The sequence below is a fragment of the Pelobates fuscus genome, chromosome 3 (assembly GCF_036172605.1).
Source record: "Pelobates fuscus isolate aPelFus1 chromosome 3, aPelFus1.pri, whole genome shotgun sequence".
In the NCBI taxonomy this organism is placed as follows: Eukaryota; Metazoa; Chordata; class Amphibia; order Anura; family Pelobatidae; genus Pelobates; species Pelobates fuscus.
Window position 1 is genome coordinate 249,607,639 of NC_086319.1, and position 26,303 is coordinate 249,633,941.

Consider the following 26,303-nt stretch of genomic DNA (forward strand, 5'->3'; position numbering starts at 1 on the left):
TAATGAGAGTGGAATGTTAAACAAACATAGCACATATACCAGGTTTTGAAGTTGGGCAGTTGCCTTGGTAAACAAAAGTCCCCAAAACGCAAAACCTTTATTAATATGCACCACATTTTATCTATTAATTTTCCCTTCATTAGTGGTTTAATTTGACGTACAAAGTTGAAAACTTTTTTTTTTTTTTTTTTTTGTAGGTAGTCCAGATTCCACTTCACCTTCAAACAGTCCAACGTTTTGGAATTACAGTCGTTCCATAGGAGACTATGCCCACACTCTGACAAAGTTCCAGTACCAGCTAGCCTGCCGCTCTCAGGCACCATCTGCACATAAGGATGAAGTAGATCTTAGCTCCAAACAAGCAGCAGAAGAAGTAGGAATAAATTAATGATTGTTTATTTGCAAAACAAAATTGATATTTCACAATACATTTATTCTCTATTTACTAGAACAATGTGTTTTAGTTTTTGGTTTTATATATTTATATATCTCATCTTATAAGTATGTTCAGATTTCATTCCATACAATGTTCTTATGAAGTGTCCATGCCATTAAAGTACTACTTCAGTATGGAAACAGAAGAAAACCCCTTCTCTACTAGTCTGGTTCAACCAAATGGAGGGACTCAGATCGATAGAGGAGCTGACCCTGACATCCACGACTAACCCAACAATCTACACCGACATATGGACACAATGGATCCTAGAGACAGGAAAGGAAGACTTTCAACGTAAACTCCGATACGACCACCTACCTGATGCTGGCCACTAGGAATCCCTGTAGACTAAACAGAACCCAGACGTCAATAGACAACTGACTTGCCAGGACACCACCAAACATCCCGACCCCCCCCCTAACCCACAATGACGCCAGACCGGACACCTCTCACCCCTACCCCACCACACCAACCAAACTGACCGAGAGGGAGAGACGGGGGAATGGGCACCCCCGACCGCTTGAAGGGCTAAAGTTCCAGGAGGGAGACGGGGACTAAATGAGAACGAGGAAATCGTACTCGACCTACAGACGCAACACAGTGGGAATGTGATACACACGCAAAGGGTGACACGCAATCTACCCTATAACAACTGAGGGGAAGACTGATCCGATCCCTGACACAGAGGGCCTCAAGAGTTACCCCCTCCCCCACACCAGCCACCCGAAGAGTTGATACCGATAACATAAACACACAGGTACCTAATACACAGGCAACACACAACACCTACCCTAGAGTACGACAGGTAAAGAGACCTGTGAACGTGTGTTCTGGGGAGCGGAACTCGGGGGAGGGCCTGGGGGAGGAGGGGGGAGAGGAACAAGATGCTTAATCAGTGACTGAACTGTATCTTGAAATTGAGGCCTGCGCGCCCCCCCAAAAAAAAAGCCATGCACCTAATAATGGATCCGCGAGTCCAATGTAAGTTGAAAAGTAATGTATGCTCATGCACACCCCACTGTGCTTACTATGTAGGTTCGGTATACGGCACATCCCTTCCTAACACACTGATGCAAATGGAAACCTTCAACTTGCTGACATAATTTACAAATTGAAAATCTCAACCAAAACGAAACTTAAAAAAAAAAAAAAAAAAGAGATGGGAGACCTGCGCATCTCCAAAGTATGAAATACACATAACTGCTGAAACCTGCGAGTTTCGAAACGTACAAGTGAAATGTTAAAACTAAAGACTGCAAAATGGAGACCTGCGAGTCTCAATGTTACTTTTTCTATTCGAAAACAAATAAAAACATATTTACAAAAGTACTACTTCAGACACCCACAGTAAGATTTCAAACTGTTTTGCAGCATCCCTGCATCCAGTCTTCTCCAGCATGGCAAAGCAACTACATTCATTGACTCAGGGCACTCTGCTGCATAAAGCAATACGGCTTCCCTTTTTGGAAAAGGCCAGATGCAGTGGATGTGGTAATGGGCACCCGGTGGGACTTGTGTAAGTTGTCAAACCTTGCTAAAAAGGTTGGACACACTGATTGAAATAACTCTTGAATGGATGAAAGAACACTTATCCATATTTGTGTAGAGAAGTTGTCTTTCAGTTCATTCCCCCATAAGATGATATATGGCAATAGTTAATGCCGTATCCACATCATGTAGAGAGGCTTAGAGTGCTGGACGACATAACGCAAATAGAGGTTTAGCTATAGAGTAAACGTTGGAGTATTCCTTTAAGGCCAAGACTATAATCATTGTTGGGCCGCGTGACCATGAACTGTCAAATCATGCTAGGCTTTGTCAGACACACATGTTCCTTCCAGTGTGAGATGATGTGCTTACAGGAACACTATAGTTTTAGGAATACAAATGTTTATTCTGAAGACTATAGTGCTTGAGTAAATATTTAGGTTACTGGCCCCCGTCTTTGTGGAGTTAAAAGTTGTTTAACTTACATTTTCTCCATTGCAGCAACAGTCTCACTGCAGCAGTCTAAACAAATTTAATAATTATCAGTAAGAGGAAATACTTTGTCTTCAACATTTTCATCTTTCTAGATTGTGTGTGTGTGTGTGTGGTTGCAGGTTCAATTTTGAAAATTATTTTTTCTTTTTCTATAACTACAGGTTTGGGCACGAATCTTAATGAATCGGCATCTGTTGGACCATGTGGATTCATGCACTGCAAAATTGCGAAATGTAAACTTTTGAGAAATGTACACTATATATTTTTGTACTGTATAATATATATTTATCAGTGCCTCTGGCACCGTTGATACAACATTAATGTATTTGGTTTTGACTTTTTGCACCCAAAAAATAAATATTTTGGAGAATGTTGCACCAAGCTTGCCATCTTAGTCTCACCCCTCCAGAAAGACTTCCTTGTGAAATGTATGCACACAGCTCAATCACAGTGATCTGAACTATCCAGTATCCTATTGTATTTTTACAAAACTGTAATGTTTTACATTGTACGGTTACAACTAAAGGGCCACTGCACCCAGACCACTTCACCGAGATGAAAGGGCTCTTGGTGCCTTAGTAGCTAGTTTTGTTTTTTGTTTCCCTTTCTTTCCCCCTCCCCCGTTCTTTGAATTATACCTTATTTGCATTATTCTTTAGGTCGTGCCACTAGTATGCTCCACAAACTTTGAAATAAGGTTTAACTTATTTTAATCGCCTCTTTGTGACATCACAAGAGCCTGGGGGAGGTCCAATCAATGGCTTCTCATAGATTGAACCATTTAACCGGCTCAGAGCATATGTGTGCACTCTGAGCTGGCAGATGGAGTGGGCAAGAAGAGAAGGCCAGAGGAAGAATAAATTATTGAATGCGATAGGGAGGAGGGAGGGGAGATGCAAGCAGTGAATTTGTCGCCAGTGTGCAGTGCACACGAGTGACATGTAAAATATGCACAGAATTGACATTGGGCACTCTGGAACAGTCATGTATGCCTGCACACAACTGGAAATAACTCAAGTGTTTTCAAGTAGAAACACTGCACATCCAGAATCCTACCCCCATGACCATTACAGGGCAGAAGTGGTTATCGTGATTCTCTTATAAACTTTTATCTACCTGCTCTTGTGCAATATCTACAGGTGTGTCAGTAAATGATCTGTGTTTAAATTGGTTGTAACTGAATAGCATATAAAGGTGAAACATGTTTTAATATGAACATGTTTTATATAAGGGATACCTTCCTGTCTGTTGTCTATGTTCTGTAATCGGAAGCAACCTTCAATTACAGAGAACCTCAAGATTAATCGGATTATTCTGGTTATGATGATGCAATATTTGCAATGAGTATTTAGAGGACTTTCACAAAAAAACATAAATATGGCATGTTGGAAAGAAATGTATAGTGTATCATGTGATGAAACTTAACTTGATTGGTTGCTCTTTACTTCTTCAGTGGATTAATGAAACTATTCTGGTACCACTAGTCAGTGAAATGGATTCTCTGAACATGCAGATGAGAAGACTGGGATGCCCTGAATTACAGATAGGAGGTATGCATAGCTTTGAGATGTTAACACCTACATCTCTTTAACACCAAGCCACCCCTCTTAAGCCAATACAACTCACTATTACTGGAGAAATTCCTCCAGTCGAAGTTACAGCCAACACCAGCAGAGGGATTTTCACATGTACGTAAGCATTTCTGTAACTTGCATAGCTCATTCAACACTCTTCAAAATGTAAATGTGTATGTTGATTCATAATCCTGACACAATATAGCAGTTTGCTACCTAATCCATGACTAACCTCGATCTGATCACCGTATGTAATGTATTATCCGGCTGGACGAAAGGGGCCTGTTGGAGACACCCGATTATTGAGGGAATACCTATTGACCTCACTGATTATGTCCTGCTTTAAAATGGAAGTACAACATCGCTAATTCACATAACCATGTGCATCGTTCAGTTTGGGCGCTGGTCTCTGCTATTCAGTATGGGGCTACTAATTATGTCCCCAGGTTTCAATACAAATCTATGGCTCCCAGGTACCAATAGGGAAAGGGGCCTCTACTAGTTCAGAAGTCATTTGAAGGAATTCTGTTAATGTTTCATATTCTATTGTTTTCTTTTGCAGAATCTAGTATTAGCAGTTTGAAGCAAGCGGCTCTCTTAAAAGCCCCCCTTATCCCTACCCTCAATGTTATAGTGCAGTATCTGGACATCACTCCAAATCAAGAGTACCTTTTTGAGCGCATTAAAGGTAATTATTATTTTTGTATATGGTGCAATCTGAATAGACAAAAATAAAATACAGTAGGTGAGACCATGCATAAGTTAGTGACTCTCTATATATTTTGACAGTCACAGGTATTGCAGTAGACTTCTGTGTATTGTCTGAACGCAGAGAGACTTGCATTGAAAAATGTTGATCTATTTATTGTTTTTATAATAATGCTCAATATCAATAGAGTTAACAAAATAGAAGTTTTAAACAAAAATCAGATAACCAATAGAAAAATGTTAGCCTGGACTATTGAGCTAGTTTGTGTGCACTGCATGCTCACTGAATTTGTTTGGGTTACTTTTTATTGAAAAACTTTATTACTGGGAGTGAGACACGTGGATGTTGAAGTGATCAGTAGCTCATAATTTAGGTGTAAACTTTATTTTACCTCTTAATATTTACAAAGACTAATTATTCTTTCAGAGCTATCTCAAGGAGGATGCATGAGCTCCTTTCGGTGGAATGCAGGAGGAGATTTCAAAGGTCGCAAATGGGATACTGATCTACCTACAGACTCTGCAGTATGTTTGTTTTTGTTTTTTAACTATTTAAGTTTATCTATGAAGAAGGAAATAATTATATAAACACTATATAATACTTTTGAATTATTTGCATTGGTGCAAAATGCACAAGCCCATACAAAATATACCATTGTATGTCTTTCAGTATTTCTTTTAAAATTATTCTGTGAAAAAATGGGGATTTGGTCACCCGAAATGACCATATTTTACCATGCTCACTACGTTTTATATACCCCATTCATTTTTGGATTGATGCGGATTATCGGGATAGTTATGGTGTACGTGTATGTTTCTTCTGAAACTGCACATTTTTTATTACATTTATAGCAGTGTTAAAAAAAGTGAAAATGTATCCCTTGTGAGTATAAGTTCACCACGATGAGTGTGCAAGATCTGGTAGCCAGGTAAGACATTTCCTGCTGAGGAAATATGTCACATTAAGATTTTTCTCCATTATTCTATTTATTTTGTTTCCCCATATCTGCCAGATTGCGTTTGTTTTTAATACACATATAACTGAAAGACACGTATAAAAAGTGGAGCACTAAAATGGGATGTCTTGCCCTTTAAGAACAGTGATAAGTAGGCAGCAGAGCAGCATAAGCAAAAACAAAATATAGCTCAACTAGGAACACTCTTATAAAGCATAGCCTGTTAGCAATAAAAAGAATGCTGTATTGCTACATGCAAAAGCAAACCTCTGTGAATATTGAGCCATGTTTTCCAGCTCTGCTTCATGTGAGTGTTACTTTTTTTTGAGCTATAGATCACTGGTGGACTTTGTACCATTTGCAATATATCTTTTTATAGTTTTTTTTTTTTTGTTTTTTGTTTTTTAACTTAGATGTGCATTATTTTTTATTTTGGTGAGGGGAGTAAGATTAATCCTCACACAAGTATTTATGCGCTGCTAATTTGTGTCTAAGGGAGGGGGGCGTATTTGAAACCCTGCTGATTTTGAATGTTTACCCACTGAAAAAGAAACGAGCCGTTTAATTTTAATGGTAATTGTATTTTAATAGTGAGAGACAAAATAACAAAAACAAATCCAGAAAAACACGTGTCAAAAAAGTTATAAATTGATTTGCACGTCAATGTGCAAAATAAGTATTTGATCCCTTTGACTTAGTACTTGGTGGCAAAATCCTTGTTGGCAATCAGAGGTCAGACGTTTCTTGTAGTTGGCCACCAGGTTTGCACACATCTCAGGAAGGATTTTGTCCCACTCCTCTTTGCAGATCCTCTCCAAGTCATTAAGGTTTCGAGGCTGACGTTTGGCAACTCGAACCTTCAGCTCCCTCCACAGATTTTCTATGGGATTAAGGTCTAGACTGGCTAGGCCACTTCAGGACCTTAATGTGCTTTTTCTTGAGCCATCCCTTTTTCTTGGCTGTGTGTTTTGGGTCATTGTCATGTGCATTACTTTTAGCGGCATATATCCGTGACAGTCACTGGTAATGGATGGTGACACTACTCTGGTAGTATTCTCCAGGCCAGATCAGCCGATTCCCATAGTTGGCAGGGCTTATTTCACTCATTGACATGCAAATCAAGGTATGACTTTTTTGACATGTATTTTTTTTTTTTTTTTGTCTCCCTGTTAAAAATATACCTACCATTAAAATTATAGACTGATCTTTGTCAGTGGGCAAACGTTCAAAATCAGCAGGGGATCAAATACTTTTTTCCCCTCACTGTATGTTTTTGTTTGTCATGTTTGATATAAAGCATCACCCATTTGAATGTGGACCTAATTTTAAGCGTGCTTGTTTTTTTTTGGTTTTTTTGTTTTTGTTGTTACCGACAAGTCTCTCAAGTATAGATTCCAATACACTCTTAAATATCATAAGACAAGGTAGTGGCTTCTTTGTAATGTGTATATTTCCTACATCTGACAAAATCCCCCATAAACCTGTTACTCTTATGCATGCATGAGAGTGCAACTCTGACTTTGGCTACTGGCAGATGTCCACCAGGCAACACTCCCTGATTCCACAGCAGCGGGAAGCTCTGACCTAAGCCTGGGATGTTGTTGCTGTCAGTCTATAAGCTGGCCCTACACTGTAGAGCTTTTCTGAAGACAGCTGACCAGACTATTACTCCTCTCCTGGGAGCTGCAGAAAGGTGAAGAGCTGCGCGCCCAGCAGTCCCCAGGGATCAGTCAGACCAACCAATCTAAAGCGGTTTGAGTACTTACAATGAGGAGGCACCCAGCCACTTCTGGCATCATAACTACTACAGCTAGCTTTAGTTGTTATGGTGTTTGCTTTCTGGCACACCAAAAAATCTGGAAAAACAATCAACCATTTTCTGCAAGTTTTCAATTTTGGCAAATATGATTTCATTGCAATGCAAGTAACGTGCTGTGTTAATATATTTTCAATAGATCATCATGCATGTATTCTGCACATACCTTGATTCTCGATTGCCTCCTCACCCTAAGTATCCTGATGGAAAAACTTTCACTTCTCAGCATTTTGTCCAGACACCAGACAAACCAGGTTTGTGTTCACAGCTGTATGTTATGTTGTGCTAGAAATATATACTTGCTTGGTTTTTGTGTTCTTGTTGTTAGAATTTAAACATAAACCTAAGGAAACACAGTATTACAAATATTTATATTGTTGGGAAACATTGGTTTGCTGTATGCATATCCTATTTTTGACCTTTTTTCATTAAAGGGTTACTACAAATATAACCACTGCAGGATGCTGTAGTAGTAATAATACTAAGAATACCATGGTGACATTCTCCAGGAATGGGGCCAAATATTTTGCAACAGTTTGCTCTCTTACCTGGGTCCTGTCTTTCTCCAAGCCTAATATGCTAGCATCCAGCTACTACACAGCGGCAGTAGCCGAATGCTGATCCCATTGGTCATTCATTGAATTAATAATCCTTCCATTCGTGCAGAGAATATGCACGTTAATTGATATTGGTCAGTCGGGAAGTTTTGTTCTACACTGGCTGATGCTGCTGCTGGAGACATAAACATAAAATATTGTGATACTTTGATTATTTCTTTAATCTTACACTGTGGGTTACTATCTAGCATTTGCTGAATCCTAAAAGCATACAACGGTTCACAAAATAATTAAGTTTATATAAACACTAATTTTGAGCATTTTGAAGATATTTTGGATGCCAACGTATTACCAGTGGTGGAATACTTTGCCAATATTTTTCTATTGTTATAACCGCATAAAACCTTCACAGTAGTATTGGCTGCTATGTGTATGTTTATATTTTAGTGTATGCTCTCTATATAATGACCATTAAAAAAAATTGCATAGCAATGACCAATAAAAAAAAAATAGGCTCTCCTATCTAAAGCACTATGCTCCCTCGTCTGCCATCGTCCGCAAATAAATGTTTGAAGCACTTATAGCAATGTTCTTATATTGTATATTGACCCCTAAAGAGGAACCGGCTGCATGTCCTTAATGAGAAAGTATAATGCAAAGTTGGGCACTAATATTATTTTAAATGCTAAATAGCATAATTGTATAATTTGTTTCTCTGTAACACAAAACTTGGTATATGCAGGCTGTGAGTGCTGATCTTCAATAGCCACCAAGGTGCTATATGCAGTATAATGGGATAATTTAACATTTTATATATTACTTTTCAAGCAGTTCTATCTCAAATCCAAATGGTATAGTACAAAATCCAAAGTGGTTTACAATATTGCTAATACGTAACAAGGTTATAAAAATTATAGCTTATGGGGCGGGGCCTGACAATCAAGCTGGCCAGACGTGTTTGTCTGGCGCTCCGGCAAACCTGAGACTTTTCAAAGGGAATTGTGCTGTCTGAGAGCGGGGACCACGACGGAAACAAAAGCGAGACATACATACAGTCCCACTAACTCTGCTAAGCCTGCTATTGCCCGACGGGGACACCATGTCCCTGGCCTGGCGACCCTCAAAGACGCACGGCCTTCTGTCTGCGGGAGGCGGCAGATTTCCCCAGCGGAGGGAACATGCTCACTGAAGCCTCGTCGCCACCCCTCTGGACCAGTGGGGGATATCCCAGTCCCCACTGGAACGAAGCACCACCTTGCAGCAACAGACCCATCTACAGCAGACCCTGAGAGGCACATAAACACCCAGCGCGACGCTACCAAAATGGCCGCCGAGCCGCAATTAAGGCAGAACAACCTGGGCCTAACTGCTCAAGAATGGAGGGAAGCTTTTGAAGCCAAGTTTGATGCAATATGCCAGGCGTTCTAGCATAAAATTGAAGCAAGACCTTTCCTGCCAGCATCTCCTGCCAAGAGGGAGCCTGATGCTACCATCTCGTCTGCCCGATACTCTTCTGGGCTGCAAGCCTGCCAGGAGTTGACTCCATGCCATCCATACACCCAAGGGGGCGCCCAGAATGAGAAGAACCCGCGGGCCCACGAGCCGACCACAGAGATTGGGAGGCTTCATGGACACAAGGCAAGGGCTCTCACTAAGGCCCGGAGCCGCAGAGGTGGGAAATCGGGACACAGCGGGAACACCCGTACGAAATGGCGAACACACCAACGCAACGCATGCCCCCCTCATTCCCGTGGCAATCGACCACAAGGCCTGGCTGGGGAACACAATGTCGATCTGAGAACAATCATTCTGAGCAGCACCAACAATGCCACTTTGGGGGGACAACACCATTCCAGCTGCTGGCGTGGGCTAAGTAACGTTTAGCGATACTGAGCCACGAGGCTTGAGAAACCGCTGTTTTATATCACATTATATGATATCTTGTGTTTACTAGTCTTGTCATGTTTATTTTTCTTTATATTGCCCCTTATCACAAGCTCTACGTGTCTCAAAGACTCTGATTGCGGCTCCAGTGGGAACTTATTCCAGTCCATCTGTTGTTTAAGCATGATTAATACACTCAAGTAACACTTATTGATTAAGCAAGGTTATGCATAACTCCTAAAGCCTGTTTGATTATGCCTTAACATAACTATCAAACACAAAAAAGTGCAGTACTGCAATGAGCCACTACTATCTCTCGTGTAATGCTGGATATTGCTATTGTGGCATATCAACCCTATTTGTAACCAAATCGTTTTCTATACTATAAAATACTACATGTTAACTGCACTACCCTGATTTTTAAGCGAGATAAGAAGCCAGAGGACTGCCGTTGGGGTACCTCAGGCCTGTATGTACCCACCTTATGCACTGCAAAAATCTTAAATAAAATAAAAAAAAAAATGATAGCTTATGGTATTGGATGGTCCATATCTACTTTTTAGTTTAATTTCTATTGTAATGTAAAGTGTTGGTGCTGTGGAAGGAAAAGAGGCTACAATAAAATAGAATATATAATATTTTATGTATACCATATGTTCATCAATACCCATGAAACTCCTTTTGTCTAGTTTGCTATACACATATACGTAACATTAAGATTGATGTATTTTCATAACAATCTAAATTTTCTGTTATTGCTTTAGATATGTCAAAGGAAAATCTGTTTTGCATTTATCAGAGCAGCATCACTCCTCCCCATTATGAACTAATCTATCAGAAGCATGTCTACAACTTGCCAAAGGTATTTTTATGTTGTGTTGGTGTTTGTTTTTGCTTGTTTGTTCTAGAGTGAATGCTTTTCTACTTAATACAAATTGTATTGATTTGTATTTTTATTTTTTTAATTGGTTTATCAACAACTGTTACCCTACATCAGGCATAGGCAACCTTCAGCACTCCAGTTGTTTTGGACTACACCTCCATTGATGCTTTGCCAGCATTATGGGGGATGTAGTCCACAACATCTGCAGTGACAAAGGTTGCCTATAACTGCCCTACATTATTGCTAGTTAACCCTTGAATATTCTGGGTTGATAGTTGTTTGTTTTTATTTTTTGGTTATACACCCAAACATTGTTTAAAGGGACGCTATAGACACCCAGAACACTTCATTGCACTGTCCCTGTCCCCTTAACCCTGCAATGTTCATATTGCAGGGTTAACATTGCCTCGTGGAGCCACTTCCTCCTGTTTCATGGAGCTTAACTTGATGTTGGGCATCCTCACTTTGCTTGAGGACATCCAGCGTCTTTAAATCCCCCCCCCACCAGAGGGGGGGTACAGAATATGACAACTTTTTTAGACCGAACCACTTTTCACTACCTTGGGAGAAATCGACATTGTTCAAATGTCTCACCTCTTCTTTTTTGTGGGGATGGTTGTGGTTTATATTTTTTTATTTAAAATGGATGCTTAAAATGGCACTGCATATTCAGGGACTGGTCTTAAAGAAAATAGAGAGAATAATCTGTCCTAATGCTATAATAGAAAGAGAATCAATAAAATCCTTTATTAATAAAACTAAAAAAACACACACACACAAACTCGTTCACTTGCCACAACCCCTACTATTGTGGTTTCATTATGGCAGTGCGCAAGTCTAAATCTAAATATGCTATGTGAAGGTAATATACAATAGGAAGGGGAGTGAGAAAACCAATAAATAGACAGACAGATGCTGGGCATAAACCCATATCCGGGGTTAAGTAGTTACACCTCCACAAAAGTGGCTGTTCAGTGCACACAACACAGTGTTAGAGTTGTTATAAATGTATGCTAATCCTCAAAGTGACCTAAACACATACTCTATGCATGAGTGTGCTATATGAGGTACTGCATATAAAATCTCGGATGTATATACATAACCAGTGGAATAGCAAAGATCTAATAAGTGCCAAGATGTAAGAACAGCTATCTGGGTTACTGCCCAAAACCAGTAAAATACCAAACTACAGTCAAGCCAGTAGAGGCTAAAAAACTTTTAAATCTCCAGCGATATCTAAGTATGCTTTGGATATGTGATTAAACTCTGCTGACATCTCTCAGGAGATAGAAAAGGGTAACACACAATCTCGGTTAATAATACCTAAAAGACCCAGGATATATGTAGCAGAGAGTAGCGTAGGTAGTGTCTGACCAGCAGCCAGGTATGGCTGTAACTGGCAGACAATGTAGTTATGTTCGAGAGGACCACACACATATACCCATGTGACAGACAGATTAATGTTGTCTATTAGCAGAGTGCCAGAAGGGTAGAGGCTGATCTGTGCTTTCAGGGGCACCTGTCGGGTCTGCTAAATGATTAATTGGAGTAACGGATAATCACACTGTGTGGTCTGAAATCCCTAATCTGTGCCTTCAAGGGCACCTGTCTCTGGCTGATTAGTGAAGCTAACTAAGTAGCTAATCTATGGTATTGCTCAATAGAAGGTCAGAGTAACAATGTAGACGCAGTGATTGTCGTCACGACTGCACTAATATGTGCCTTAATGGGCACCTGACTGAAAGAGCTAAGCTGGTTGACTAATCAAGTAAGATTAATCTAATAAAAACGGTCCGTAAAGAGGTCCTGTGGTGTCGCTATTAAGTCAAGCATATCAGTGCAACATAGCAGGAAATATCATTATTTACACCAGAGAGGACCAAGTGTCAAGAGCCCCGACGCGGGTTTTGCCGAACTAAAGCTCATCAGGGTATTAACGGAGATTGTGTTGCCCTTTTCTATCTACCGAGAGATGTCAGCAGAGTACTGGTTTTTTTTTTGTTGTTTTTTTTTATTATTATTAATAAAGGATTTTATTGATTTTCTTTCTATTATAGCATTAGGACAGATTATTTCTATTTTCATTACGATCTACCCTAGGGTTACCCCCTAAATCTGATCCTGCTCTTTCATTTGGACCTATACTGGGCTACCACTTCTTTAAACTTCAGGGGACTAGTCTTACCCTTAACAGTTAAACCATATTTTTTTTTGTATGCATGGCAGTACCTTATTGGCCTTTGCAACTGGTAAATAACATTGCACATTTTTGCCTTGTCAACAATCTCTGTCCTGCACTGGCTGTGTTTTGCTCTAAATAAATAAAAATATCCGGTTTCTTCTGCTGCTGAAGACCAAATGCAGTGCAACACCCTGGTACGTTGTCAAGCAGCCAGCGAGCAAATACTTAAAGGACCAATCCACACCCCAAAACCACTTCAGCTTGGGTGATGAGTATCCTAGTTGAACCCCAGAGAAATAAACACTTTTATAACTTAACTAGGGAACTCAAACAGTCATGGAGGATTCCTTCCTGCTTCCATTACCTCCACTGAGCTAACAGAAGTGGCACGCAGATTCTGCTGGAGTGTGCCTGCCTCCCCCTCCCTCACAAACCTCAGACCAGCTTCTCTGTTACAGACGGGCGTGTGCACAAGCAGGCGTGAGCTTGCACATGACCACCAAGTCAGAAGCTTCTCAATGAGAAGTCTCTGGTTATTTTCCTGTGAAGAAAGTCTCTTCCAGGAAAAAGGACTTGCAAAGGCTGCAGTCATAAGAACTGCAGCTTTTGTAATCTTTTAAGCTATACCCCTAATGAATACATGCATGAAAATTCATCCACGTATGCATTGGGGGTATATATACTAAACCGTGATTTATTTATTTTTACTAGGTGGCAGTAAAGTGCTCCTTTTAAGAAAAATTAAATGACTAAAATAAAACAACCTGGGTTTACCTAAACTCCTGTTAACCAGAAAAGTCCTAGATATAATGCACCGAACGCTTCACACAAAAGTTGGAGATATTACGGTTAATAATGATTTGAGTGGTCCACTATTTGTAGCAATTTAAAAAAATAAATAAATTCGGGATTATTCTACCCTTAGTGATCGAATAATCTAAATTTTATTAAAGACAGGAAGGAGGCCTAATATTTGCTTTACTTTCTTTACTGTAACTCCCAGCAGCAAAGAAACAGTTAACAGTAAGTAAAAAAAATTAACCAATCAGTGTACAATAGAGTATGTCCAGTCATCAGGCTCCTCCCAATTCATCTTTCTTGATGCAGCCGACAGCCGCAGAGTCAACCATGTAAACCGAAACAGTAAAACGATAAATAGTTCAAAAGGAAGTCAACCATGTAAACGATGTGGGAACGTAGACCATTCCTCGAGATGTTAGTGAAGGGTTTTCACACTAGGAAAAAGGAGAGAGAGAGGTCGTGAAAGTATGGTTTCTTGGGTAAGAGAAAAACAATAATAATTACTTTAGCTGATATGTTTCCAACCAAGGTGTACAACCATATTCTGACAAGCCTTAAGTTATGAGTTAATGTGTGTAGTATCTGTAAAGGTAGTTGCAAGGAGAGGCCTGAAACGTAGATAATAAAATATTTAAGTCAATAGAGGTGTTGTGGGATACCTACCTAGTTGGGTTGGGTGCGTGTATTTGTGGGCGGGAAAATATTCGCCTCCTGTCTTTAATAAAATTTAGATTATTCGGTGACTAAGGTTAGAATAATCCCGAATTTGATGGCAAGACAGGAGGCTTCATATTTGCTTTTTTAAAGCGATGATATGATGGCATTAGATACATGAGGAGACTGTCTGTCTAAAATAGAAGGTTCTGAAGGTGGATTCTCTGGACCAATCTGCAGAGGTGAGGATCTCCGTTAGGGAACCCTCAGATGTAAATGCAGACGAGGCGGCCGCGCCTCTTACTGAGTGAGCACCAAAACATAGGTCGATGCCAGCTAGGGTTAGAAGCAATTTGATCCAACGAGCAATCATGGGACATGACGCTGGCTTTTGAGGTTGAACGTAGGACACCAGTAGGGGGCCCGTTTGTGGTCGAAGATCCTTGGTGCGGAGGATGTAGTGTCGGACGCAATTAGCTACGCAGAGCATGGGTTTGTCGTGAAAGTAAGGGTAGCTTACTGTAGATGAATTGGTTTTGGTGCGTCGGGTAATGGAGAAGTGTACTCCCTCAGGGGTAAAGTCCACCGCATGGACGTCAAATGCTCTGATGTCCGAGACTCTTCTAAACGATACCAAACAGAGCAATAGTGCCAGTTTGGCCGACAGTTGTCGAAGAGAAAGTTCTCCATTAGGGGGCCACGTCTCCAAAAAGGATAGTACCATAGTGACATCCCAAAATTGATTATATTTGGGGGCCGGGGGTCTCGTGAGGCACATGCCTCGCAGAAGTCTACATATGGAAGGGTGTTTACCAACCGCGGAGTTGTCAACGAGGCTATGGGCTGCCGAAATGGCTGAATGGAAAACGTTAATTGACCGATAGGACTTGCCCTGTTCAAAGAGTAATGCCAGGAAGTTCATAATGTCAATCAGAGAGGCTGAAAAGGGATCAACGTCCCTCTCCAAGCATCAGCTATTCCAACGTTGCCACGCTGAGAGATAAGAACGTCTTGTTCCTGGGGCCCAAGTGTCCCATAGCAGTTGTATGAGGTGGGTAGGAGTAGGGGGTAGTCCACTGACATCTCCAGGAGATAAGGGAACCATGGTTGGGTTCGCCACAGTGGGGTTACCAGAGTTATGGTGACGCCCTGTGTTCTGAGGTATTGTATCGTACGTGGAATCATGGAGAATGGCGGAAAGGCAAACGCTCCGGATGTTGGCCATGGTTGAAGAAAGGCATCCACTGCCAGGCACGCTGGGTCTGGGAGCCAGCTGAAGAATGTGTCCGTCTGACGGTTCAGGCGAGATGCAAACAGGTCCAGGTTGAATGGTCCTCTCAGGGCCTGTAGATGGTGAAAATTTGTGGGTCCAGTTGCCAGTCGCTGGAATCCCTCCAGTGGCGTGAGAACCAATCTGCGACGAGATTGTCGGACCCCGGGAGATATTCTGCACGAAGGGAGATATTCCTGTCCAGGCAGAATTGGTACAATTCCTTCGTAAGATCTGATAGCATCTTTGAACGTGAGCCACCTAGGCGGTTCACATATTGTACTGCTGAGACATTGTCCATCCTCAGTATGAGGCTGCAGTTGTAGGCTTCTTTGGCAAAACTGCGTATCGCGAAAGAACCAGCAATCAGTTCGAGGCAATTGATATGTAGTGCCTGTTCTGATGGGGACCAGAGGTCTCCGGTAGAACGTTCCGAGCAGGTGGCACCCCATCCGAGGAGGCTGGCATCCGATTCCAAAATGAAGTCGGGTTGCTGGCCGAAGATAGCCCTTTCGTTCCAAGCTTCCATATGTTGAAGCCACCAGTGAAGTTCTAATTGGACTTCGTCTGTGAGAAAGATCTGTTGGTCGTAAGATGGTGAGCGATGTTAGAAGTGTGTTCTCAAACGTTGCATCGCCCGATAGTGTAGCGGGGCTGGGAATATTGCCTGGATTGAGGCGGAGAGTAATCCGATTGTGCGGGCTAAATCCCTGAGTCGGAGGTGTGGCGAGGTCAGCAATCTCCGGATGTCCTTTTTTTATGGTTTTGATTTTTGTAGCAGTGAGTTGCAGGACTGCCTGAATTGAATCTATCTGAAATCCCAGAAACTGTACCGTCTGAGATGGATTTAGAGATGATTTTTGGAGGTTGATGATGAAACCCAAATTCTGGCGGAGGGCCGAAGTCATATCCGTATGGAGACGTAGAGTCTCTTTGTCTTGCGCCATAAGGAGGGTATCGTCCAAGTATATGATGGACCGAATTCCTTGTGAACGGAGGAGCGCCATCACAGGTTTCATTATTTTGGTGAAACACCAAGGTGCGGAGCACAGTCCGAAGGGGGGGCAGGTGAACTGCCATAGTGTCTTGCCCCAATTGAATTGGAGGAAAGTGCGATGTTCTGGCGTGATTGGTATCGTGAGGTATGCATCTTTGAGGTCGAAGCGGGAAAACCAATCTCCCTCGCTGAGGAGGTCTCGTAGGAGGTGGATGCCTTCCATCTTGAAGTGTCTGTATTTGATGAATTTGTTCAGTTCTCTCAGATTGATGACTGGTCGGAATTCTCCCGACTTTTTCTTGACTAAAAACATATTGCTGACGAAACCTTGTTGGGTGAGGGCCCGTTCGATGGCACCCTTGTTGACTAGGTCGTCGAGTTCGGCTTGAAGGGCCATGTCGTCTATTTGAGACATTTTGAGAGGGGTAGGCGAGAACACCTGAATTGGATCCTCTGTAAAGTCTAGGTGGAAGCCGGATACGGTCTGAAGGATCCTGCGTGAGTCGGTAGCACTGTTGGGAAAAATTTATTAATCGGCCTGCTATAGGTACATGAGAAAAATGAGTCCCTTACCTGTAGGAGTGCGACCGCGGAGGGAAGCAGATCCACGTCCTCTAATGGATCCACGAGAGGGGAAGAAGTGCTTGTGGTGGAAACGGGTATTGCCCGAGTTCCAATGTTCAGAAGGTTGAGGCCTATAGCCTGTAGAGGCAGCTCTGCCAGCCGTCCGGCCTCTGTAATGGCTAGCTCTCCCAGAAAAACGCTGGGACCTAAATACCTTTCGTAAGGAAGATTGCGCTTTTGTAAGCATAGTGAACACAGCCATGTGTTTACTTCTTTAATGAATTTGTCTCCAAAAAGCAAGTTGAAAAGATAAAGAGAAAACAAACAAACAAGAATAGTGTGTGTGTGTGTGTGTGTTTGTTTTTCCAATAAAGGTGAAGCGAGAATATTGAAAAAGAACTATAGGGGACAATGGGACGGGGGATAACAGTCGCAGGCATGAGGGTACCGTCCCAGGGCCCATTCCGCTACACTTAAATTTTCATAGAAGCGTAGGTTTATTTTGAAAAGTACAGTATTAAAAAAAAAGGAAAAAACAGCACCCCCTCTACTAAACCACAGCCCCCCTATATACTAAATCCCAGCACCTCCCTCTAGCCAACAAGCCGACTCCACTCACATTGCCACTGCCAGTAATTGACTCCGAGTTTGACATGCTTGTAATAGAGGGATTCTTGTTTTGTTTTCCTATTCTTTGTATTGTAGGAGCCTTTCCCGTGGTGGTTTTAGGGCAGATTTTATTTTATTTTTTAGATATTGTCCTTTCCTTGTAGTCCTTTTGCCTAAATGACTCTGATGGTGTACTCAGGTGCTGATCTGTCTTTTGTGTCAGAGCAAATGCGGTGATATCTGAAAGCCTCGCTGTAGATGATACCTTGTTTGGTGTGATTGTGATGGAAGCTGGAATTGTGAATTGTGAAGGTAGCTGTACCTGTCTGTGGGTACAGATGAATGAAGAATGCCATTGGTGACGGTTATTGTGCAGTCCAAGAAACTCACACTATAATTTGAAAAGTTTTTTTAAGGTTTGACGGTTGGAATGCATTGAATGATTTATGAAAGTGTATAAGGCTTTCTTCTTCTTCTGTCCATATTATGAAAATATCATGGATGTAACGGTATGTATATAGTTTGTGGGGCTGTGTACATAAAAAATCTGTTTTCTAGGTCCATCATGAAAAGATTTGGTTATTGGGGTGACCTATTTAGGAGGGAGGGGGTAATGGTGGTGTGGGAGGGGGGTAATAGTGAGGGAGGGGGTAGTGCTGGTGTGGGAAGGAGTATACTGGGGGGGATACTTTGAATATTAATTTATTTTATTTTTTTATACCTTGTGACAAACTTGTGAGCATTACATCTGTAACCAATGTTTTTGTGTGCTTGCCATTTCTTTATTGAATTGTATGCAATCTGCTGGATTTAAGCACCGGGCACATCATAGATCTTTGGACCCCTTAGTGTAGGGCCCTTGTAGATTTATTTTTGACATAAATCTATAATTCAACCTAAACATCCTACAGGTAGTGTGGTAGGTTACAATCAATTTTATTTACTCCTTTTTTTGTTGTTGTTTCTTTTTCAGGGAAGAAACAATCTATTTCATACTTTACTTATGTTCCTGTACATCATAAAGACAAAAGAATCTGGAATGCTTGGGTAAGTGGAATGCCAGCAATTTTGTTCTATTCTCTTTTTGATTCCGGCTATGCTTTATAATAGTGACTTATGACCCACTAGAACATTATTTATTTAAAAGTTGCACTGCTGAAGGCAACAGAAAATTGCATTAGGCTTGTCCAGTAAAAGCAAAAAAAAATAAAAAATCAAGAAACCAATGTGGTACTCCGCAGATGTGGCCAACATAGTAAAAAACACAAAGTAAGCATTTAATAATTCTACAAAAACCCGAGTGAGGAAGACCGAATGATCTATAAGATTAGGCAGAAAGAGGCTAAGCAAGTTATAAGAGCTTCCAAATCACACAGAAGAGAAAGTAGCACAGTCATTAAAAAAAAAAAGGGACAAGACATTTTTTAGATACATAAATTAGAAAAGGAAAGTAAAACAAGCATTAGTTAGATTAAAAACAAAAGAAGGAAGGTATGTAGAAGAGGATAAAGGTCTAGCTGATTGCCTCAATTATTATTTTTGTTTAGTATTTACAGATGAAAATGAAGGAAAGGGGCCTCAGTTAGGGAAAAGGACAAATGAGACATTTGTTACATGTGAGTTTACAGAGGAAGAGGTTCTATTTCAACTGTCAAAAGTAAAGACAAACAAGTAAATGGGACCTGATGGAATACACCCAAAGTTAAGCTCTTTTTAATAATGGTGTACTAGCAAATCCATTAACAGATTTATATAACCAATCATTGTTAAGAGTAGTCCCAGAAGATTGGAAGTTGGCAAATGATGTACTCATTCACAAGAAAGGTAGTAGGGAGGAGTTGGGCAACTATAGGCCAGTAAGCCTTACTTCTGTAGTGGGGAAAGTAATAGAAACCATGTTAAAGGATAGGATTGTTGAACATCTAAAATCACATGGATTTAAAGATCAGAGACATGGGTTTACTTCAGAGAGATCATGCCAAACTAATCTTATTGATTTTTTTGATTGGGTAACTAAAATAATAGATCAGGGTGGTACAGTAGACATTGCTTACCTAGATTTCAGTAAGGCTTTTGACACTGTTGCACATAGAAGGCTTATCAATAAACTGCAATCTTTGAGTTTGGATTCCAATATTGTTGAATGGGTAAGGCAGTGGCTGAGTGACAGGCAACAGAGGGTTGTAGTCAATGGGGTATATTCGAAGCATGGGCTTGTCACCAATGGGGTACCTCAGGGATCTGTACTTGGACCCATTCTCTTTAATATTTTTATTAGTGATATTGCTGAAGGTCTTGATGGTAAGGTATGTCTTTTTGCTGCTGATACTAAGATATGTAACCGGGTCGATGTTCCAAGGGGGATAAGCCAAATGGCAAATGATTTAAGTAAAAATGGTCAGAGTTGTGGCAACAGTGGCAATAAACAGATTTACAAAAAAAAAAGAGTTGTGGCAACTGACATTTAATGTGGATAAGTGCAAGATAATGCATCTTGGACGTAAAAACCCAAGGGCAGAGTACAGAATATTTGATAGAGTCCTAACCTCAACATCTGAGGAAAGGGATTTAGGGGTGATTATTTCTGATGACTTAAAGGTAGGCAGACAATGTAATAGAGCAGTAGGAAATGCTAGCAGAATGCTTGGTTGTATAGGGAGAGGTATTAGCAGTAGAAAGAGGGAAGTGCTCATGCCATTGTACAGAAAACTGGTGAGACTTCACTTGGAGTATTGTACACAGTACTGGAGACCGTATCTACAGAAGGATATTGATACCTTAGAGAGAGTTCAGAGAAGGGCTACTAAACTGGTTCATGGATTGCAGGATAAAACTTACAAGGAAAGGTTAAAGGAACTTAACATGTATAGCTTGGAGGAAAGACGAGACGAGAGGGTGGGATATGATAGAAACATTTAAATACATAAAGTAGGAGACTATATTTAAAAGAAGAAACACTACCACAACAAGAGGACATAGTCTTAAATTAGAGGGGCAAATGTTTAAAAATATCAGAAAGTATTACTTTACTGGGAGAGTAGTGGATACATGGAATAGCCTTCCAGCTGAAGTGGTAGAGGTTAATACAGTAAAGGAGTTTAGGGAAAGCAGTGGGATAGGCATAAGGCTATCCTAACCATTAGATAAGGCTAAGGACTAATGAAAGTATTTAGAAAATTGGGCAGACTAGATGGGCCAAATGGCTCTAATCTGCCGTCACATTCTATGTTTCTATTACATTTTAATTCCGTGGTGAGTAGGACTCATCCCATATTTTACAATGATATTAAGCACTCAAAGTGGCTAGTCAAAGATCAGGCAAAAAAGTAGAGGAAAAAGAAAACCGTCTTAAAACATGGCTTTTATTCGAAGATACTAAAACCCTCTTACAAAGATTATCCGTTAAAATATTTTAAGTGTAATAAGTGATATGGGATTACTATAAAAAAAAAAAACCTGAACAGTACAAAGCCTTAAATTCACTAAAGTATTTAGGAAAAAGTGTGCAATAATACACTGCGAGGTCGCATGGACTTTACTATTTTGGAAGTCATAATGCGGTCATCGCCTATGTGCATTAGGTCCTCCCCACCTGCTGGCGGCACTGGAATAGGGCAATTGATAAAGTGGCAAGGGGGAAGGCCAGCATGAAGGAGGGGGGGCACTACAGGGAGATATAGTGCTAGGAAAACAACTTTGTTTTTCTAGCACTATAGTTTCCCTTTAAGTTTTAAATTCACTTTGAATTCTCACTTGAACTTAAAGGCACTAACAGGGTTATTACTCTAAAAGTTACTACAGGGTTAAAACTCTCTTTGGGGGTGGGTGGGGTGTGTGTGAGATGTATAATATATGACTAATATATGTGATTTTCTGAATTGTTTTTCAGGAGAGTTAATCTTGGCTTATCGGGTGTGAACATCTTATGGATATTTGGCGATCTTTGATACTAGGCATAACCATTGTTTGAAGATTTTACTTTATTTTTCCACTTTTTGGAGGGTGTGGATGGGGATTTTATTTTAGTGTTTTTTTTTTTTTATGACAGCTGTATTTTTATAGTATCTAGATTTATTTATAATGGTTTTCAAGAGACAGTTTTCTTCTAGATTTTTTTATAGTTTTTGAGACCATCTTCTTAAGCACGATACCTGACAAGCACGTAGAAAGACCTTGCAGTAGTGTGATTTGTGGGAAATCAGTTTGAAAATATCTGCGCCAGCAAAAACTATGGGTTACATCTACATGTGCATCTACATACATTTTTCTCTAGCACCACTGAAACCATTTACAAACTTTTTAAAAGTGCAGACTGAACATTTTTAGACTTGGTTTTTGTTTTTTTCAGTGTATGTTAAATTAATTTTGCTATTTGTAACTTTTTTTTATTATTTCCCTTGCCAAATTCTATTTTTGAACTTTGGTTTGTATCTTTCATGTTTGACAGTACCCTACTAGGTCAATGATTACTGATACAATTCCAAATATAAATACATTTTAGTTTTTTTTGGGAACAAACGTAATTTCTCCATGCGAGTTCAGATAATTTATTTACAGATTTCCACTAATGTTACGCCATCTAAATGCCATATCTAAAATATACATCCTATATCTCTTTAATTTTTTTTTTTTCTAGTACTAAATAATTGACACAGAATTTAGTCTATAATACCATTTGTTAAATTACACACTTTTTTTTTATTTTTTCGTAACAAAAAAGGGTCTTGCTAGTAAACTGTTTTTTGGTTTGTTTTTGTTTGTTTTTTATTTAGCATCAGATTTAATTTATAAATTAAAGGCCAACATAGCAAAGTTGAAACAAATTTGCTCGCTCTGCAAAGTTGAAGATCTACCACACCCCCAAACTACTTTAGACAAAATTGATAATTGTGAAGTCACCTCTACTCGTGTATAAACCTCCATGTTTAAACTGGATTTGGCATTATTTATAGTGTTTAATGAAAAAAAGTTCTATAGAGTCAAGGAGCTGACCTTTCTTATAATTGTCTTTTATTTTTGAATATGAAAAACATGTAAAAAATACTATTATCCCTAATGCGGCAAACTGTGTAATATACCAGTGTTAATGTTTTGAATAAATCTGTTTGTATAATCTGCTATTTGTACTTCACAACTAAACAAAAATATAACATTTTTATACTATATAATGTTCTTTTAATTTATAAATAACTTGCTCTTATTGAGTTCAGATATTCCACAGTTACATTGTTAAAGATATAAACAGGCGTTTATAGATACATAGAAATCTAGGTTGGAAAGACTCCAGTTCAACCTTAAAACACTTCTTTTTATGCTGTAGATCCATTAGAAGGCAAAAAAAAACCAAAAACAATTTGAAGCAATAAACAGTTATGCAACACAAAAAGGAAAGAAACATCCTATTTGCTTTTATAATGGCAATACGACTTCCCATTTGATGAACAACCTGTCTGCATACATATTATTGGCTAAAGGATGACGGATGTATTATGCCATTCCCCTTACCCACTGCAGCGAACCTCAAGCAGCCAATCTGGCCCTTACGGGCCATGTGATTGTGATAACATTGCGATCTCATGACCGGATTGGCAGTGCGCATGAGTGCCTGGGTTGTCAGGCAGGTCCTCCAACCTGGAAATACAAGGGAAGAAACCAATTACACACTTAAAAAAAAATATTTTTCTATACAGTAAATGCTTGGATCATACATATGTGTACACTTTCAATCTAAGTATATTTTAATATATTGGAGGCTGTAGTCGGCTCTGAGTACATGCGCTTGTGCATGCTCTGAGCAGGTCCAGCTACACACACCTAGACTAGCTGTCCCGTGATGGCTGCCAGAAAACGCACCTTTTTTTTTTTTCCAGTACCCTAAACCAATATTTCTTTACTTGCTGACCTTTCTGCCACGACAATGTTAAGAAGGAGGGATTCCATCACAATTACTTAAATCTTGTGCAATCAAGGCATTTCATCAGAGAAGGGATTGCAAATCTCAAAGAAACATAGAATAATGACGGCAGTTTAGAACTGTTTGGCCCATCTAGTCTGCCCTATTTTCTAAATACGTTAATTAGTCCCTTTATCTTAAAGGAACACTATAGGGTCAAGAACACAAACATGTATTCCTGACCCTATAGTGTTAAAACCCCTAAATATAGTAAAATTGTACTTGTATTCAAGCTTGAAGCTGTAGCTCTGCAAGTTTGCCTCAGCAAGCTACCTGCTGACATCATCAGAAGTGGTGGCGTGATCCATTCACAATGCTTCTCCATAGGATTGGCTGCGACTGACAAGGAGACAGATCAGGGGCAGAGCCAGCACAATTCAAACAGCCCTGGCCAATCTGCATCTCCTCATAGAGATGACTTGAATCAATGAATCTCTATGAGGAAAGTTCAGTGTCTGCATGCAGAGGGAGGAGACACTGAATGTTTGCATGCATTTTAGGCAGCCATGACCCAAGAAGGATCTCTAACAGCTATCTGAGAAGTGGCCATTGAAGTTATCACTAGGCTGTAATGTAAACACTGCATTTTCTCTAAAAAGACAGTGTTTACTGCAAAAAGCCGGAAGGTAATGAATCTACTCACCAGAACAAATTCAATAAGCTGTAGTTGTTCTGGTGACTAAAGTGTCCCTTTAAGTTTAGGATAAAGGCCTGTAAAATCTTACGTGTCATTCCACCATTACAAAAGCCAAGAAAGAGCCTTGCCATCCAAAATCACACCAGTAAGTTGTCAGCTCACCCAAATGATATTATGTTTATATCCACATAGTGTTATTTTCCTTTTATCCACTTTTTTCTGAACCACAGGTATTTTGGGACTTAAAATGTATTGAGTCATCACAAACCTTTTCAAGTCCTAATGTGTTTAATGGCAACTAATTAGGGATTATTCTAGCCTCGGTGAGGGAATAATCTAAATTTTATTAAAGACAGGAGGCTTCATATTGCTTTACCTTCTTTACTGAAAACCTCCAGCAGCAAAGAAACAGTTAACAGAACTTTTCAAAACAACCAATCAGAACAAAACAGGCATCAGTATAAAACCACTGGGACAGACCCTCCCACTTCCTCTTTCTTTGATGAGGTCGAGCAGGAGAGCATGAAGGCCAAACGAAAACTGTATCCGGCACACTCAGATGAAAAACCGTCATATCCAGAACAATTTAGATCACACTGAAAAAGAAAAGAAACATCGTGAAAGTAAACTGCCACAGCAGAATGTCACACCATACACAATCAGCGCACTAATAGATCACAATCTGATAAATAAATGGACACTGATCACCAATTGTAGTCACAAAAAAGTGTTTAAGTAGTGAAATTTGGACCATACATTATATTGCATACATCGAAACCTCAATTAACATAAAAGCAAAACAACTCCCATTCCGGGGTGGGAATAACCATAAGGGTGGGAAATATTCGCCTCCTGTCTTTAATAAAATTTAGATTAGTCCCTCACCGAGGCTAGAATAATCCCTAATTTTATGTCAGGACAGGAGGCTTCATATTGCAATTTTAACGTCCAGACATAAAAACAGAAGAAACATGCGGACGCGGGCGAAAGTAAAAGGTACGGAATGTCGATTCTCTAGACCAGTCAGCAGCGTTGAGGATATCCACAAGGGACCCACCGGCTTCAAGAGCTGCTGACGCTGCAGCGCCCCGAACCGAATGTGCCCCAAATGAATTCGCCACGGCAGCCAATGAGAGGAGCCATCGAATCCAATGAGCGATCGTGGGTGCAGACACCGCCCCAAACGGTCGAACGTAGGAAATGAATAACTGACCATGGGTGGAAGGCCGACACAACGAAGTCACGGATATATATACGTCCGTAAACAACGTGCCACGCAGAGACGTGGTCTATCTGGGAAGTAGGGATAAGACACTGAAGACGAATTAGATTTCGTCCTGCGTGAAACAGAAACACCATCTGGAGAGAAAGAAAAGGATTCCACGTCAAAGGCCCGAGACCCGACGAAAGGATACGAGGCATAGTAGGAGAGCCAGCTTAGCCGAAAGCTGGCGTAAGGATAGATCCCCGTTATCAGGCCATTCCTCAAGGAAGCGTAAAACGAGCGATACGTCCCAAAATGAGGAATAACGAGAAGCAGGGGGTCTCGAAAGTCTCACACCTTGGAGTAGTCTGCAGACCAAGGGTTCCCTACCAACACCAGAACCTTGGAAAGGGACATGAGCCGCCGAGATAGCTGAGCGGAAGACATTGATAGTCCTATAAGACTTACCTTGCGAAAATAGTTCAGCCAGGAAATTTAGGACGGCCATAATAGGGGCCGTAAAGGGATCCAAACTCCTCTCCAGACACCAGGAGCGCCAGGCGTGTAAATATGATCTTCTGGTGCCAGGTGCCCAAGAGTCCCAGAGTAATTCTCTAGCTGTAGCCGATAGTCCC

General features: G+C 40.4%; 1 protein-coding gene across 1 annotated transcript in view; it reads left to right on the forward strand.

Annotated features, from left to right (window-relative positions):
• TMEM209 (transmembrane protein 209) overlaps nucleotides 1-22,438 on the forward strand; it is a 36,688-nt gene extending 14,250 nt beyond the window's left edge. The window contains exons 7-15 of the mRNA XM_063445468.1: nucleotides 198-373; nucleotides 2,581-2,652; nucleotides 3,873-3,969; nucleotides 4,556-4,681; nucleotides 5,129-5,226; nucleotides 7,613-7,727; nucleotides 10,679-10,776; nucleotides 18,848-18,921; nucleotides 21,764-22,438. Of these exons, the coding sequence (XP_063301538.1) occupies nucleotides 198-373; nucleotides 2,581-2,652; nucleotides 3,873-3,969; nucleotides 4,556-4,681; nucleotides 5,129-5,226; nucleotides 7,613-7,727; nucleotides 10,679-10,776; nucleotides 18,848-18,921; nucleotides 21,764-21,821 (914 nt within the window). The 3' untranslated portion in view covers nucleotides 21,822-22,438. The remainder of the gene's footprint in view (nucleotides 1-197; nucleotides 374-2,580; nucleotides 2,653-3,872; nucleotides 3,970-4,555; nucleotides 4,682-5,128; nucleotides 5,227-7,612; nucleotides 7,728-10,678; nucleotides 10,777-18,847; nucleotides 18,922-21,763) is intronic.
• Nucleotides 22,439-26,303: the final 3,865 nt, after the last annotated feature.